This window comes from Morus notabilis, unplaced genomic scaffold, assembly GCF_000414095.1.
Source record: "Morus notabilis unplaced genomic scaffold, ASM41409v2 Scaffold768, whole genome shotgun sequence".
Lineage (NCBI taxonomy): Eukaryota > Viridiplantae > Streptophyta > Magnoliopsida > Rosales > Moraceae > Morus > Morus notabilis.
In genome coordinates this window covers 59576-76035 of record NW_010366655.1, presented here as the reverse complement: position 1 = coordinate 76035, position 16460 = coordinate 59576, and the positions used below count along the sequence as shown (strand labels likewise).

At 35.1% G+C, this 16460-nt stretch overlaps 3 protein-coding genes across 3 annotated transcripts; all 3 read right to left on the bottom strand.

Annotated features, from left to right (window-relative positions):
* Nucleotides 1–3177: 3177 nt before the first annotated feature.
* On the bottom strand, nt 3178–4360 carry LOC21385813 (NDR1/HIN1-like protein 13). Its single transcript, XM_010110894.2, has one exon. It carries the CDS (start codon nt 4240–4242, stop codon nt 3316–3318), a length of 927 nt encoding a protein of 308 aa, XP_010109196.1. The 5' UTR covers nt 4243–4360; the 3' UTR covers nt 3178–3315.
* A 680-nt stretch (nt 4361–5040) lies between these two features.
* On the bottom strand, nt 5041–5733 carry LOC21385812. The gene has a single exon (XM_024173975.1). It carries the CDS (start codon nt 5731–5733, stop codon nt 5041–5043), a length of 693 nt encoding a protein of 230 aa, XP_024029743.1.
* A 2802-nt stretch (nt 5734–8535) lies between these two features.
* On the bottom strand, nt 8536–15361 carry LOC21385810 (exocyst complex component EXO70A1). The gene is made up of 11 exons (XM_024173980.1): nt 15203–15361; nt 14926–15021; nt 14161–14366; nt 13196–13441; nt 12564–12702; nt 12272–12484; nt 10211–10416; nt 9627–9824; nt 9452–9551; nt 8885–9144; nt 8536–8783 (listed from the first exon to the last, which is right to left on the bottom strand). The coding sequence occupies exons 1-11, from the start codon at nt 15359–15361 to the stop codon at nt 8666–8668; spliced, it is 1941 nt and encodes a 646-aa protein (XP_024029748.1). The 3' UTR covers nt 8536–8665.
* Between the last annotated feature and the right edge of the window lie 1099 nt (nt 15362–16460).

Below are 16460 nucleotides of genomic sequence, written 5' to 3'. Positions count from 1 at the left end.
GCTGCTCTTTAGTGCCAACACCTGCAGGTGCATATAATATGTTACAAAAGTCCTCCAAAATCATCAAATGGAAAAAAGCTTCCATATATGAATCCTTTGTAACCATTTTCTTATGACCTTTGTGGTTGTTTTTTTGTCTGTCTAATCGATTTTGTTTCTCTTCTGCCTTCCTATGAAAAATATATATGCTATTTTTCCTTTCAATCCCTTACTTTATCTTGAAAGTTGTGTTCAACTCTTGTTTGGTACTGTGTGATATCTCCAATCTCCCTTGATTGGAAGTGATTCTGTACGGTTCTAACGCAGCATTGCCTGTAATCATTAATTGGATCTTCTCGGTTTGAGTCTCATCTCATGGATTTACAAGTATTTTTTTTTTTATCATCACCACTTGTTCATATTTTGCTTTATTTTAAGAATTTGTTTTTTACATTCAGAAGTTTGTTTATATAACTTTGTTTTCTCTTTGGGTAATTCAGTTAGAGTATGGTATTACTTGGCATAATTTGATTGTTTTAGTATGATGTATTGATTATCTTTCCGTTACTTTAGAAAATAGTGAAGTTCTACAATTTCTTTTATGTTTTCCTAACTAATTTATATCTATATTATAATAGTATAGTAGTATCGATACTGACCTAAATATGTTATAGATCAAGTATTTGTATTGAGCACTGTGTGAATAGTTTTTGATGATTTGTATAGACTAGGATTATTTTCCTCTTTCTTTGTTTGGTAACAAGATTTGGTTAGAACTTCTTCTGTAATCCATATATATTCCCACTATATGGCATTCTTTTCTTCAAATATCTTTGAGTTTATCCTTGTTTATCTGAGTTTTTCTGTGTTATGTCAAGATTTTATTCATGTTCCTTTACCTAATTGATTTTTCCAATTAACTCACATTCTGCTACACTTGTTGTTGTCTATCTGTATGTAATAACCTATGCCATTGTCTTGTATCATAGTTATACTTTACTCTTAGATTTTCTCTCTCTGTTTTGTTACAACTGATATTTCGTACATCACAATTTTTTTTTTTATCAGTGTAATATTCTTTTCTCTTGAGTTTCATTAGTCTCTTCATGTAAGAGTTTAAATAGTTTCCCCTTTGTGTTTCAATAGTTCTTTTCTTAAAGTTTTACTCATATTATCTAGTTTTTATGATAACAACTTCTTATCATTATATTTAGTTCTTATCATTAAATAACAGAAAAGTCAATGATCTTCTAAATGCTACATTACTTAACTTTCCTCTTAAGTTAAAAATCAAAATAAAAAAAATAATAAACTTTCCTCATAACTTACTCTTTTTCATCTTCATAATTCTTTAAAAAAATATGTTTTAATATCTTTTTAATGTTAAATTGTATTACTATTATCCTAATTGTAGATGTCTGCTAATATAGTTTCCATAATTTCCCCTTATTACGATAACTGCATTTCATCAGTTACTTTTACATTTCAAAATTCTCCGCTCTTATATCTTATCACAACTAGTCTTGTTTTTATTACCGGTTTTTATTGAGTTTGATTCCCTAAAAGTGTTTTACTTTGCTATGTATTAAAAAGAGACCGGTAAGGAAGGCCTTCATTCCTTACTCCCTCTTACATAAATAAAATATATAAAATAAAGTATAAAATATAAATATAAAGTAAATAAAAAAATAAAATCAACCTTGGTTGAATACTGCAATCCTCCACATACACTAGAAATTTAACTGCGGTTTAGCATTCAACTTTGGTTGAATATAAATCCTGATATTAACTAATATTCTGAAGTCATCGCAATCCTATATCAATATAAGATGAGTTCATCCCTCTTATTTTCTTAAAATTTCAATAAAATAATTTTTTTTAAAATACATACCTTGCAAGCTCGAAATGGTATCTTTAAAGCCTTTTAATCTTATGATTTTTATGTCTTTATTCTTCTTTCAGACAGTTAAATGAATCTTATGTGTTGTTTTTCTAACATTACATGATTTATTCTTATTTGCTCGTTGGATAGAAAAAGACATTATTTCGTTGGATTTGTTTTTCCACCATGGATTGTATCTTTTGATACTTTCTTTCTTCTCAAAAAACAAAAAAAAAAAAAAGGCCAAATTGATTATTTAATCTCTTGGACTATCGTGCTACTATTAGTAGGGTGTAGGGATATGCAAATAGATATAGTACTTAAATCTCGAATGATTATTTTTATTTCAGCATAAGACAACACGTACATGAATATATTAGAAAAGAAAAGATGATCACGTACGGATGCATTTCCTTTATTCCAGGGTGCACAAATTCGAATTTTGGTAGCTTTAGTATAGAAGGTCTTATCCGATTAATAAATTGTGCGGTGTAAGATTCATGGTGGTTTGTATTAAATTATTAGACTCATTTTCGAGTAGAATAATTGAGTCAGCTGCTTCCATTTCATTGGTGAGCCCCGAAGCTTTTTCTACGGAATGGGGGCGAAATGGAACCAATGATTTTTTTTTTTTTTTTTTTTTAACGAGAAAAGAGAATGAAGGACTTGTAGAATTCCCTGCCATGAAGAACTGGGGGGACAGTAGTTTCTGATGAAAGAAAGTGTTTTGTATATGCCCAAGACCGATGTACTCTGCTCAATATTATAGATTTGCTACTAATGCTCAAAGATGAATACTATTATTTTCTTAGCACATATATCCGAGAAATTTGCACGAAAGGAGAGCTTCTAATTAGTTCTGACTAGAGTTTGTTTACGGAAAACATTAAGTGGGCGTTTAGTTTATGGATTCAGAACTATAATTTAGAATCATTCTCGATTTACGTGTGTTTTTTGTGAGAAAAAACAGTAACGAACAACGAACTATAATTCGAACCATGGCACGAATCCTCATACCAAACACCTTGTAAAAAAGAGGGAAAACACATGAAATGGAAAGGGAAAGAAAACCAGTCTTTAAACAAGATAAGTGAATTTGATAAAAGTCCAACGGTTCAGAATATTCGCCACTATAATAAGATATAATTTCATTCTGAAAATTTTCTGAGTTTGAAAAACCATATAAAACGCCGATCACCAATATCCAACTAATTCAGAGAAAAAATAATGTGTAAACTGTACAACCAAAAGTTTCAAAGACAAAATTCCAAGGCAAAAAACAAAACAAAACAGCTGTGCCTCCACTCATCCCCGTGCGTCCACAACATTCTATAGCATTAAAATATTGGTATAGACAATCCTCAGAAGAAAAATGAAATGATAGATTAATAACAATAAAAATTATTTTCCCTAAAAGAAGAAAAAAGGAAATTCCATTTCCATTGCCATTTTCCTCAAGCATAATAAACGACACAATCTTCAGGCTTCCCACCACCAATATCCAACACTCCACTAATCTCACCCCCAACAAAATTAACCTTCAAATCCTCACAAAAAACCTTCATGGAGGCATGTCTCGTCCACCACGCGCCTGACTTGAACGTGGCCAACACCAACATCCTCAAGTTGAAACTCACCGCTCCGCCGCTCCTTTCCTTGGCGATGTCCTCCTCCACCCAACGCCCCACCAAGTGCTGCTCCGTGTTGTTCGTCGCCAGCTTCATCGCGATCGAGTTGCGGCTACGAGTCTCCAACAACATAGGGTCGACCGGCGAAGAGGACAAGAAGTTCTCCTTGTAATAAACGAAACCCTGCACTTGTTCCAAGTAGATTTTCAGCTTGTGGTTCGGGTTCTCAACGGTGACGCTGGCGTCCCATTTTGCAGAGAATTCGGGGCCGGATATGTTGAGACCGGAGACGGCAAACTTGTCCACGTGGAAAACGGGGATTTCGGGGCGTAGAACGAGCCATGTTATGATGCTGACGACGCATGTTATGGTGATTAGGGTTATTATCATTGCTAGAAAGCCACGTACGAAGGCGGAACCACTGCCAGCTCCACCGCCACCGGCGGTGGCGGTAGAGTATGTGTAGTTCTGGTTGGCGTAGTAGTAATGGGGTGGTGGGGGTTGAGTATAGGGGTTATAGGCGTAGTGTCTGTTGGGAGGGTAGGGTTGGTACGGTGGAGGGTACCCTATTGGCGTGTTAGGGGTCCCATACCCTATTGGCGGGTTAGAGGCCCCACCAGCAGAACTTATTGTTGTTGTTGTTGCTGTTGTTGTGGGATTATGAGGTTGATTTGTTGTATCTAGGGACCGGGCAGGTTCTTTTTTAGATTGGTCATCGGAAGACAAAGAGGATGAGGAAGAGGGCGGAGCCATGGTTGAAATTAATCCGTTTTCTCTCCCTCTCACTAGAATCTCAAGGAGAGAGATTGTTGGGGGGAGAGGGAGAGAGAGAGAGAGAGAGCGATTTTGGGATGTGGGATTTTCAGAGAGATTGAGGAAATGAAGAGAAGGGAATGTACAAAAATAGGTAATTGTTGTAAATATGTTTGAATGTCAAAACGCGTTAAAGAGTGTATGGGCATTGTTGAGTTCTATGTTAAGCAAATTGGGACAAATGGGATTTGTCAGAGCAGGGTATACAAAGTGCTTTTGCTATATATTCCAAATTGTTGGAACGGCTTTTACTAAGAAGTACTCCTTGTGCATAACAAATATGTTTTGGACTGTATTGGTGGAATAGATTATTCCAGAAAAGACAACACAAGCCAGAAAAAGAAGAAAATGAGAGAAATTTGATTGCTTGCCATAAATTGATAATTAGTCATTACCCCAATTGTGAAAACTAGGAATCATGATTTCTTATTAATGGCATAAAATCTAACAGAACCTTATATATTTATACATACCATAAATATGCTACGATCTCTTGCTATATATAACAAATAATATCTAACCGAATCTGATAAGGTCAATTTCTCTAATCATACCAAATATGTTATGCACTAATTCAAAATAAATCATCCAACATAAAGAAATAAAAAAAAAAGATCATATTTGTTAAATTAAAGAGAACTCATATTAGAAGAGAGGAAAAAAAAAAGAAAAAAAAAATTGGAGAGAAGTCATATAATTTTATTGTTAAATTAGTAATTACAAAAAGTTTAGGTAAAATCATAATTTAGGCAAGGGAACGGAGCAATTCCTCCCACCAACCATCTTTCCCTCACCTTTTGCACCCAAAAACTCAAGATTTAAAGCAGGACAATAAGGAGTCAAAACGACAGTCGTTCCAAGACCAAGCAGGCGCAACCTATAGAAAGCAGGAATCTTCATCCTCAGACTAAACCTAAGCACACCGCTCTTAACATCTTCCCTTAACTCATTGAGAACTTGGTACTTATTCGCCGGCTTTTCAAATCCACACGATCTTCGAGTATCGAACATGATCGTCACCGTTTTCTGCGTCTTTGGATCGATTTCCATGCCGTCCACTATAGCACATGACAAGGCTTGACGTTCTCTATGATACACAAAGATCTTGAAACCGTTGAGGATGATTTTCAAGCCGCCATTTCGGTTAGTAAACGTTAATTTGGCGTCCCATTTGGCGGAAAACGACGATTTGAAGACTTTGAAATCCGACACGGAAAATGAATCTAAGTAGAGCACTAGGGGTTCGGTTTGTGGTCCGGATTTTGAGTCTACGTAGTTGCTAAAGGAGACAAGAGAGATTAGAAATATGGTTGCTAGGCATCCGATTAAACCAACAAGCACAATATTACCGGCCACTTTTTTGAAGGTTTGAGATTCTTTGCACCATAAAGTGGCCATAATCAAGTCTTCCAAGAAGAGTGAACACTGCATCATAATAGGAAAATTGTACTTTTAGTGTTACTAAAAGGAATATTGATACACAAAATAGATAACAACCATGCATAATTTTCTCTAGAACAGATAATTAATGAAGTTTAATAGAATTATACGAGAAAAGTAAATCTTGTATACTTACGTTGTTAATTGCTTTCCAGATGTTCTTGGCTGCGATCTTTTTGTGTAAAATGTTGCGTGAACATGCTAATTATGGGAGAAAATAATTAAAGATTATATGGTTTTGGTACGAATGTGGAACTAATAAGAAAGAATACTGTTTTTTTGAGAAAGATCAATGAGAAAAAGAAGAATAAAGAAAGGACTGATATAGGCAGTTAAGAACAGTTTTATACCTTGGAAAACGGTTAAATATTCCAAAAAGTCTTTTGCGAAGCGATGTGCGTAGCCGTGACGCTTGACAAAACGACGTTCACCCTTTCCCTTTTTTCTTTTCATTTCAGAATTTCATTTGTTTCTTTTTAATTCCATTCCATAATTTAGTTTTCTCCATAACTTTTGCATATGCACCATTCTTTTTTTTTTTTTTTTTTGAACACCACTTTTTTTTTTTTGGAGAATAAGGCCACTTGTTTTCTGAACTTCAAAATATATATTATTCTCTTCCTTTTTTTTGAATAAGTACTATTTTCTTCCTTAAATTTTCTAAATGTGTCCAAAAAAAAAAAAAAAAAAAAATTACCTAAATGTGTCAAGTTTCTTCCTCCATCCAATTCCATCAAAATTTGGACAGAAAAAGTTTATAAAATCCCTCTCCTCCCCTCCCCAAAACTGTGGGTATGCTCTCAAACTTAGACTATTTTGCATGGATACCCTTTCAACTTTACGAGTTTAGCAGATTGGTCTCTTAACTTTTTTTGTTGGCAATTCACCCCTTAAACTTTAAAATTTGTGTAATATTGGTCAAATTGAAAATTAAGTTACAAATTTAGACGGTATCTTCCACGTAAGTGTTTAATGAGGATAATTAATATCTTTTTGCCTCGAATTGATCCTCATATACGCATCACGAGTGAAATTTTTTTGAAATTGGGAGTTAACTGTTTTGGAAGAAAAATTAGGGATCCCCCAATTTGAAAAAATATTTCATTCATAACATGTATAAAAGGTTCAATTCAATGTAAAAAGATCAAAAGTATTCTTATAAAACACTCATGTGGAACATCCCTTACAAATTTTTAATTTCGTTTTTAATTTGACCAACAATATAATAAATTTTAAAGTTTAAGGCTGAATTGTCAAGAAAAAGTTAAGGGACTAGTTTGCAAAACTCTTAAAGTTGAAGGGGTGTCCATGTAAAAAAACCCTCAAACTTAAAATGCCATTCTCACCCTTGATTTAAGTTAAAATGGTGGGTTTTGGAGTTAGTGCTGAGTTTTTTTCACACAATCATCACTTGTTGCATACACTGGAGCCCAAAGTTAGCAAATTTTTGGCACAATTTTCTGGTGGGAGCCCATTATAAATTCTTAAATTATTGCTTGCCTCAAGTAATCTTCCGATGATTTTATTGCTTGGTCCTATCGTTTCCGATATATGTAATTCCTCACATTTTTCCCAGGTTTTGTTTACACATCTTTATAGGACTGCCAATAGTGCAACGCATTATCTAGCAAAATTTAGCCCAAGGACCGATGAGTACCTCAAGTAATAAGGGGCGCTTATTATAAAAGAAAAGTACCTCAACCATGGTCCAAAGTCCAAACTGATTTAGATAAGAATGAACAAAAGTATCATTTTGAACAGTTTTTAATAGATCGAGTGAGGGTGTCGTATTGAAGTTTAAGGGCATTACTAAAATAAGTACCATTTTTAGGAGAAATTTTTTTTTTTTTTTTTCTAAAACAATCTGGCCCTATCAAAATTTAGGGCATGTTATATTTGGTGTCAAATTTGACCCTATGTATAACATATACCAAATTTAACATCAAAAATAGGTTGCATTGCAATATTGAAAATGTCAATATTTAGCATTGGCATGCAAATTTGTCCCTAAAATGGAGATACTCAGATTGTAATTTAAGGATATTTTTTTCACTTTATATTTTCTTCGGCATCCTTGATGCTTTTGGCAAAGCTGTTGGCGGTTCATGCAAGAGTTGGTTAGTATTCGGGGCTTTCTACTCATTACTCTGTTTAAGATATTTCTTTTATCATTTTTAGTATCACTTTTAATCAGCAAATAAATAAAATTCAGCTGAGGACCGTCCACACTAGAAGCTCAATTGACCAGATCACCTTCCTACCCTACCACAGGGATGAACCTAGCACTCAACACCAGGGCCTCACAAGTCACAATAAATTAGGTACACAATAAATGTTGGGGATTAAGTGAAAACAATTCAAAGTTTATAGGATAAAGTGAAAATGACCTTAAAATTCAGACGACACTAGTGATAATAATCCTTATAATAATGACATAAAAGAACGACACTGAAGGCAGAACCCCAATTATCTCAAAGAACGACATGATGTGAAAAACGACATACACATGTTTTTGCCAATGGTGATATTAGAAGCATATCATGCTGAACTGAATACAGGTGAGCTACATTATTAAATTACTTTCACTATAAAAAATAAAAAATAAAAAGTCAAAAAGACACTTTAACTAATTTACTGTTAAATGTTACAAATTCATTGTTTTCTTTAAGGAATTTCTTAGATACTTGGCATATTTTTATTTGAATATTAAAGAAATTAAAAAAAAAAAAAAAAAAAAAAAAAAAAAAAAGAAGAATAAAATAATGGAAGTGACTCTTCAACATCAAAAAAATTCTTACTTGGAATTAGGAATAAAATCTGATCGGCACAGATTGTATAAAATCGCTCATAAATTTCACCTCATGTTGTGTTGATGACAAGTGCCTTAAGGTTAAACAAACAGGTCCTAATTGCTATACAATATTTACCGCTTTTGCTCACTCCAGGTCTTGCCCTCAAAGAACTCGTTCAACATTCGCTCAAGATCCTCAGGAGCGTATCTAATGTACTTCTGAGGATTTTTTCCATTCTCGATCATAGGCCTGTAAATAAAAAATTAAAAAGAACACCCTTTAAGATGCAGGTAAAATTAATGAACTAATAATAATTATAATAAAAAGGTGATGGAAATTAGGAAACATGCCCGAAACGTTTGATGAAAGATCGGTAAGCAGGCAAGAGAACTTCAGCAACAGCCAGCCTAAGAGACTCTCGCAATTCACTGTCTGGAACTGTCCACTGAGATTGCCTTTGATGAAGCTCCTCAAACTGGATGTTGAAGGTCTTGAACCGATCCTTCACCATTGCTCTAGAAAGTCCGCCGGAGCCACTATTATCGCCTCCTGCCATCCCGCCACCACTGCCTGAAGAACCAAGGCTCTGAACAGTGACGCATTGAAGAATCTGCCAACCAAAGTGTACAAGCAGTACTTAAGAAATTAGTGTGATTTGCGATCATGTTTGTAAAGGATGTCCTCATGATAAAATTAATAGATGAAGATCAATAGAGGGTTTACTTAAGGAGCACGAATGGTATGGATAAGTATTGAAGATCAGAGTTCAGAGTTGTATTTAGCATTAAATCTATTTGATCAAGAATTCAAGACCAAGCAAGACATTTCACTTGTTCAATTTTATATGGCAGAAAATCATGTTACTAGGGATATAAATATTGATATGCAATAATAAATAAAGATAAAAGAAACAAAACCTTTGCCCAAGAAACCCTCTTGTACTGATTTGCATGCTGTTGGACAATCCTTCGGTGTATCTGCACCCAGTCATCTCCCAACAAATCCTTTGCTTCCGACCTGTATGTACATTATAAGTTCATGGAAGCTACTATGCGGTATAGTCAGATATAAATAACAAAATTTATAACCAACCTCCTCACAGATCTCACAATGTAGTGGATGTTGTTCATAAGAAATAACTGCGTGAGAGCAGGATCTTTATACTGCTTGGATTTTCCATCCAGATTATTCTGGAGAGCCATCATAATTCTCGTAGTTACAGAAGCCAACTGCTCATCAGGATCACTACTGTCAAACTCTTGAAAAAGTTGCTTCAGTGTGGACTGGTAGCTGCAAAGAGAGAGAAAAATTACAACTGGGAGAAAAGAATAAATATATGCATAGTTCTTCCAAATGTTTGAGAAAATTAATCAAACTGAAATATGAATGCATCATATAGGCGAGAATAAATGGATATATTGGCCAAAAACCAGGAAAAAAAAAGAAGAAGAAGAAGAAAAATCATTATGGATATCTATTGAAGCTAATACAGAAGGCTACAGATCGAACAAACAGATAAAACTGCAGACCTTATGGTCCTTATCACAAAGACACAGGTAATCACTATTAAGTAATTAGTAAAACTCAATGAAGCCATTTTAGAATGTAAAACGTTGCTACATCTCCAAAAAGGAAGCCGATAGCAAGAAAGGTGGAGCACAAAAGTAGCAACTTACTCGAATAGGAATTTGACATAATTGATCACATAGCTGGTTAAAGGATGGACGGTTCCGTCGAGGACAGCAGTTTTTGTATTATCTTTTTCTACTGCATCTTCAAAATCCCCGAATGTTTCCTGGGCGGTCCGGGCTAGCCGCTTTGTTAGATTTAATGCAGATTCCCGCATTTCAAAGCATGCTTTACTTCCAAATAGTGTTTCAATCTGCATCCCACCCAGAAAAAGAATCAAATATATGGAAGCATAAATATGAAAATATATGTATTTGAAGTGAAATAAACAAATCCCATATAACTTTTTGTGACCAAACTTTGTTGAAGTTCATAGATTAGAACTATCCTGTTATGATATCACCAATATGTACTTAATCAATGATAAGAACCAACGTGGATGGTTGAGGAATCTTGTTGAGGAAGCATTTCTAGTGATAACTGAATTTCGTTAGTTTGTTAGTAGGGGGGGCATATAAATAAGAGGAAGGGCTCGAGAGGTGAGTTATCTTTTGGGTTGTATAGAGTTTAGAGAGGAGAATCAGTGATCTCTCAAATATCACCATTGTTAGAGTGAATTGATTTCTTGCATTTGAATAAAATTCTCATTCTTCTGTCTTGTTCTCTGTCAATTTATTAAGGTTCCATCAAATTGGTATCAGAGCAGTTTCGTCCGGGAATGATAACTAGGACAGCTGAAAGAAACATGGAGGGGAGATTGGAATTTGTTGAGAAAGACGTCGGAGAACTCAAGTCGGATGTCGGAGAACTCAAAAGGAATTTTCGGACACTTTCGGAGGACATCGGAGCTGTGAAGGAATACATGAAGGAGTTCTCGGTTTGGATGAGGTCCAGACGTAACATGAATCAGCCGGCGGATCAAGCTAGGGCTTCCACTTCGAACGGCAACGAAGTTCCATCGGTACTGGCAGAACAAGCCGAGAACCCACCGTCGGAGCGAGCTAGGGCTTCAATTTCGAACGGTGGAGTTGCTGGTGGTGCCACGACGGCGGTGTTTCGTTTTGGATATGGAACGGCGCCGAGTGCTCAAAGCGGCGGAGATTCGCGATTTTGCCGGATAGAAGTTCCTATCTTTAACGGCAAAGATCCACATGGCTGGTTATTCCGGCTAGAACGGTACTTCAATGTTCAGGGCGTGGAGGCGGCGGAACGGGTGGCAGCAGCCATGATTGGACTTGAAGGAAAAGCTTTGAGCTGGTTCCAATGGATGGAATCCAGATTCGGTGTAGTGGATTGGCCGACTTTCGAAGTGTCTGTGTTACAAAGATTCCGGTCATCACAAACCGGAAATCATTACGAGGCTCTGATCGCCCTACAACAAGAATCGTCAGTGGCGGAATTTCGAGAGAAGTTTGAGCTGCTTTCAGCTCCCTTGAGAGAGGCGAACGACGAGTTCTTGATCGGAGCCTTCTCGAACGGCCTAGGAAATCAAAGCTGAAGTTCGTATGGTGAAGCCTACGACCCTTGTTCAATTGGGCTCTTGAACGGGCCCAAGTGGGGCGATTTTTTAGACATTGGCCGGCTAGGGAAGGATCGGACCCAAGAAACGTTAGTGGTTAGTTGCTGACATGGATGGTTGAGGAATCTTGTTGAGGAAGCATTTCTAATGATAATTGAATTTAGTTAGCATCGTTCATTTCACCGATTTAAATTTTTAATTTTAGATTTTTACAGTAAAAAATTCTCAGAAAATATCACATCCAACTTTTTCTGCTACAGTAAAAATCTCTCAAAAAATATCACATCTCAACTCGAATTGAAAACTCAAATCCGCGAAATGATCAAAGCCTTAATTTGTTAGTAAGGGGGCCTACAAATAAGAGGAAGGGCCCGAGAGGTGAGTTATCTTTTGGGTTGTATAGAGTTTAGAAAGGAGAGTCGGTGATCTCTCGAATAGCACCATTGTTAGAGTGAATTGATTTCTTGCATTGGAATAAAATTCTCATTCCTCTGTCTCGTTCTCTGTCAATTTATTGAGGTTTCCATCAATCAACCATTTTACAGAATGCAACTATGGAACTAAATTATAGAACTGGTTAATTTCATACCTCTGACTGAAGCTCTCTCATTATCTCGTACATGTCTAAAAGAACAAATAATTTTTCAGGAGACCTCTTGCTTTTTGCAATAGCATCGCCAAAACTGAGGAGCACAGACACACTATTTGCAGTAACTTCAGCAAAACATTGATCACGAAGAGAATCAACACCCTCAAAGATTTGATCGCAGATTTTCCTTTCACCAGAGAAAAGTAGTTTGACCTGTTTCAAGCTCTGTATAAAAATGCTGAAAGACGTATCTGCTACCTAGTGAGTTATAATGTGACAAAAGAATACTTACAGCTATCCGCATGAAATGGATCCAATTTCCAATCTTGGCCTCCAAAACCTCCCACTGCATTTTCTGGACGTCTTCTTTACTTAGCCTCTCTACACCTAGTTTTCTAAGACTCTGTTCTAAAGCTGAAGCTCGAGTGTCCCTGTTAATAAATAGAAAATAGTAATACCTAAGCATTTTCTATGCACTTGCAATGCCATCAGCTGAACTGAAAGCATAAAGAGGTAGAAATTAGCTTTAAGCGTATTGAAGAACTACACCGATCTCAGTAAACTATAAGTAATTGATCATTCCAATCTACATATATGATACTAACAGAACGAGATTAAACTTCACTGGAGCACAAAATTTCATGTTAATTATTGCATTGATTGTGTAAGATCATTCTTGGTTACCAGCTCAGCATCGAGCAGCCATGTACAGAATTGAAATCTGTGAGTGCTGAGCATCCAATGGATAAGAAAAGGTGAAAAGAAAATTCTTGCTACAATACAAAAACCATTTTGTTGTTCTTCATTTTCTTTTTGTATGCCTAAATCCTTCACTTCAAATGTCGAATTCCATAAAGAACAGGGGAACTATCGAAAATTGTGCAAAAAGGATCGAGATGAAAAGAACACAAAGAAGAAAATTACCTGTACGCTCTCAGTAGCTCTTGTGGACTGCCGGCCAGAACCATTTGTTGGGCCAAGTCATGGAGTAATGGCAGAACCCTGGGTGGAATAAGAGTTAATGGTTTGTAAACTGCAGCTTGTAGTTGTTTGTTATTGTGGTTAGATTGACTCTTGCCACTTGAATCATTTTTGTGTCCACTTGGTGTTGATGACGGCCTCAGAGAGTTGGGAAGGCAATCAAAAAGACGATCAGGTTCTACAGGCTTGCTGAAATCCAAAAGGAACATAGCTAATAATAGAGGCCCCAAAATTATATTGGTATTGACCCAACTATCATATTTTATAATATCAATAATCCATGTGACATGAAGAGGAAGAATTAGGAAATGATAATAAAGCATGTTATAATTGAAAACCAATGAAAGCTTAATGCATGTACAGTAAGAAAATTGATGGCTGTTATATAGTCAACGAGAATTATAATGGTTTGAATTTGGAGTGGATTAGATTAAACTTCAAATTCTCTCAATTATTTTGACGGCGTATTTCCATAAGTGAAAAAATGGTCATTAGAAAAAGGAAAAACAAAAGAGTAACAACAACTCTATTTGACAACTCATCTACAGATTTTCCTATCAAAGTATCCACTTGAGAACATTATATTGTCGTTATTCTCGTTTTTATGACTACAATTCTAAGACGTGGATTATCAGGTTTTTCTCTTTTATTCGAACTCCAACCCCTTTGGTTTCATGATTAAACTTCATTTTCCATCTGTGTATCTGTTAAGATATATTTGAGTATTAGAATCACAATTTAAGAATCAATGCTATTTTTCCATATCTAATATCTATCAAAATACGTTTTTATAAGAATATTGTTTTTTGGATCAAACATATTATTCAACATTCCGAATGAACAGGGTAACACAAAACAAAATAAATTTGCGATACATGCTATACAAGAAAGAAGACCTAAAAAGAAACCTGTAATTTACGAGAAGCTGTCGGAACTCATCTTCTAGCTTATGCATAGCTTTTATAAGCAAGTTGCTTGCATGGTTAAGCACTCCATCACTACTCTTATAATTTTTGTTGCTGCTAAAGAAGCGGACAGTAGTTCTCAACTGGTTAATTGCTTCAAGATAGCTCTCAAGATCTTCATGAGGTCCTCTCAGTATTTTAGCCTCAGCCTACATATTTAAGTTGAAATAAAAATGAAAATTTTGTATTAATATTCCACATTACAAGCTACTAGAAGAACAAAATAATTCAACCATTAGAGCCACAAAAAAGAAGAAAAAATAGCAACAATGAGATCTGCCAAATCTAATAATATTTTCCTCTTTAAAAATAACCACAATAACAGATTTTTGAGAAACTCACTAAATTTGAAGTTTGATTATTAATTCCGTACTGCATTTTAATAATTATATGACGCTGAAATTTGAACCTGCTCATCTTTCCACATCATATGATTGATTGACAAAAGAAACAGAGGAAACCTCTTATATAAGGATTTATATCACCAAAATGAAAATGTGGAATACATGTTCTTCAGCATTAAAGAAAGCTGATTATACTATATTCTTAGAAGAATGAATCAAAATTTTTATTGCTAAAAGATATACAATTCAAATTGCATTTCACGTAAGATTTCAACTGTTTAAGTACTTAAACATTCGATGATGATGGTGATGATATAATAATAATGAAGATTCTATATACTGCAAATATCCACATTAAGCTAACCTTGCGAGTAAGATCAAATTGCGCCAATATAACATCCGCCGCCTTCAACGTCTTATCGATATTCTCATGCGCCTTTCGAATCGAATGCGTTCGTATCTAACACAACCACCGAAAAACCAAAAGCAAAATCAGAAACGAAATTTCTTAAAGCATTACGCGGAGATCAAAACGATTCACGAAACGAGAAAATCGGTTCTCGTCTGGCTCGGGATGATCGATATTCTCTGGAAACCGAAAGAACAGAGAAAGAGGCGATCGTGAAGATTGAAGAAAGGACCTGAGTAGGACGCATGGCGGTTTCGAGAGCAGAGAGGCGGTGGTCGAACGAGCCGAGAATGGCGACCATGCCGTCGGTGATCATCTGGCTCTTCTGGAGCGCGTCTCGTACAGACGCCGCTCGTTCGCTCAGAGCCTCGATAGCCCGTGGAACTCCCATCCTTGTCTATTTTCCTCTCACCGAGCTTTCTCTCTCTTTCTAGCTCTGTACTTCCTGTTTGATTGGAGAGAAAATGAAAACGAAAATGCAAAATGCGTGATTTAATCAGCTGATTTTTTGTTATTGGAATTTTGAAGAGTTTCCGGACGTCAACATGGCTGGGGTTAAAAGTCGTTATAAAGGAGGGGAAATCGTCTGCTCCTTTATAAGAATATTGTTTTTCATAGATAATTAGTAGCGTTGGCAATCCGGATAGCGACGCGATGATACGATTTAAAAATCGTATGAAATTAATGGGTTTGAATTTATTATAAATGGATTTAGGTCATAATCGGGTTAACATGATTAATACAATTAATAAATGTGTTGGATTAAGGTTAACCTTTTAATACGAAGTGATACGAATTGACACGATTAACTATATGTGTCATCTACAATTTAATGATATGTGATATAACATGAAAATTTATATGACATTAAAAACAAATAATGTGAATTTTAATATTTGTAAGTAAAATTCATTTATTTTTCTTAAAAAAGATAAATTGACTAATAAATATATTAAATCTGTCTTGATTGTGTTAACTAAATCATTATTATATTAGCTATTTATTCAATATATTAATTTAAACGAGTTATATAAGTTGACACGATAACACGATTAATAAATGACTCGTGTTTAGGTTGACATTTTTTACACGTTTAATAAACAGGTTGTGTTTGGGTTAATATTTTCTAACACGATTAATAAACAGGTTGACTCGAACGCGACTCACTAACACAAATTGTCACCCTTAATAATTAGCAATTTAATCATCATATCAATATTTTCGTTTAAAAAACTAATAGAATAAAGATGGAGAAAAAAAAATTAGAGATATATCATAGTTTGGGAGACAAAATATGTACATTTTAAAGTTTATGGGACATTTATAAGTATTTCTGTTAAAAAAAAAAACTTAACGAAGTTAATCTAAAAGAGCATGTTAACACAAGTGACAAAATTCAGGAGACACAACATATACATTTTAAAGTTCAGGAGGCATATTGACACAAGTGATAAAATTTTAAAAAAAAATTATAAAATTTGTCCATAAGT

Coding starts and splice junctions, on each gene's coding strand:
- LOC21385813 (XM_010110894.2), bottom strand. CDS start 4,242: ATGGCTCCGCCCTCTTCCTCATCCTCTTTGTCTTCCGATGACCAATCT.
- LOC21385812 (XM_024173975.1), bottom strand. CDS start 5,733: ATGCAGTGTTCACTCTTCTTGGAAGACTTGATTATGGCCACTTTATGG.
- LOC21385810 (XM_024173980.1), bottom strand. CDS start 15,361: ATGGGAGTTCCACGGGCTATCGAGGCTCTGAGCGAACGAGCGGCGTCT. Junction 13,442..14,160: donor CAGCTTCTCGTAAATTACAG/GTTTCTTTTTAG, acceptor TTTGGATTTCAG/CAAGCCTGTAGAACCTGATC. Junction 12,703..13,195: donor GAGCTACTGAGAGCGTACAG/GTAATTTTCTTC, acceptor ATTTATTAACAG/GGACACTCGAGCTTCAGCTT.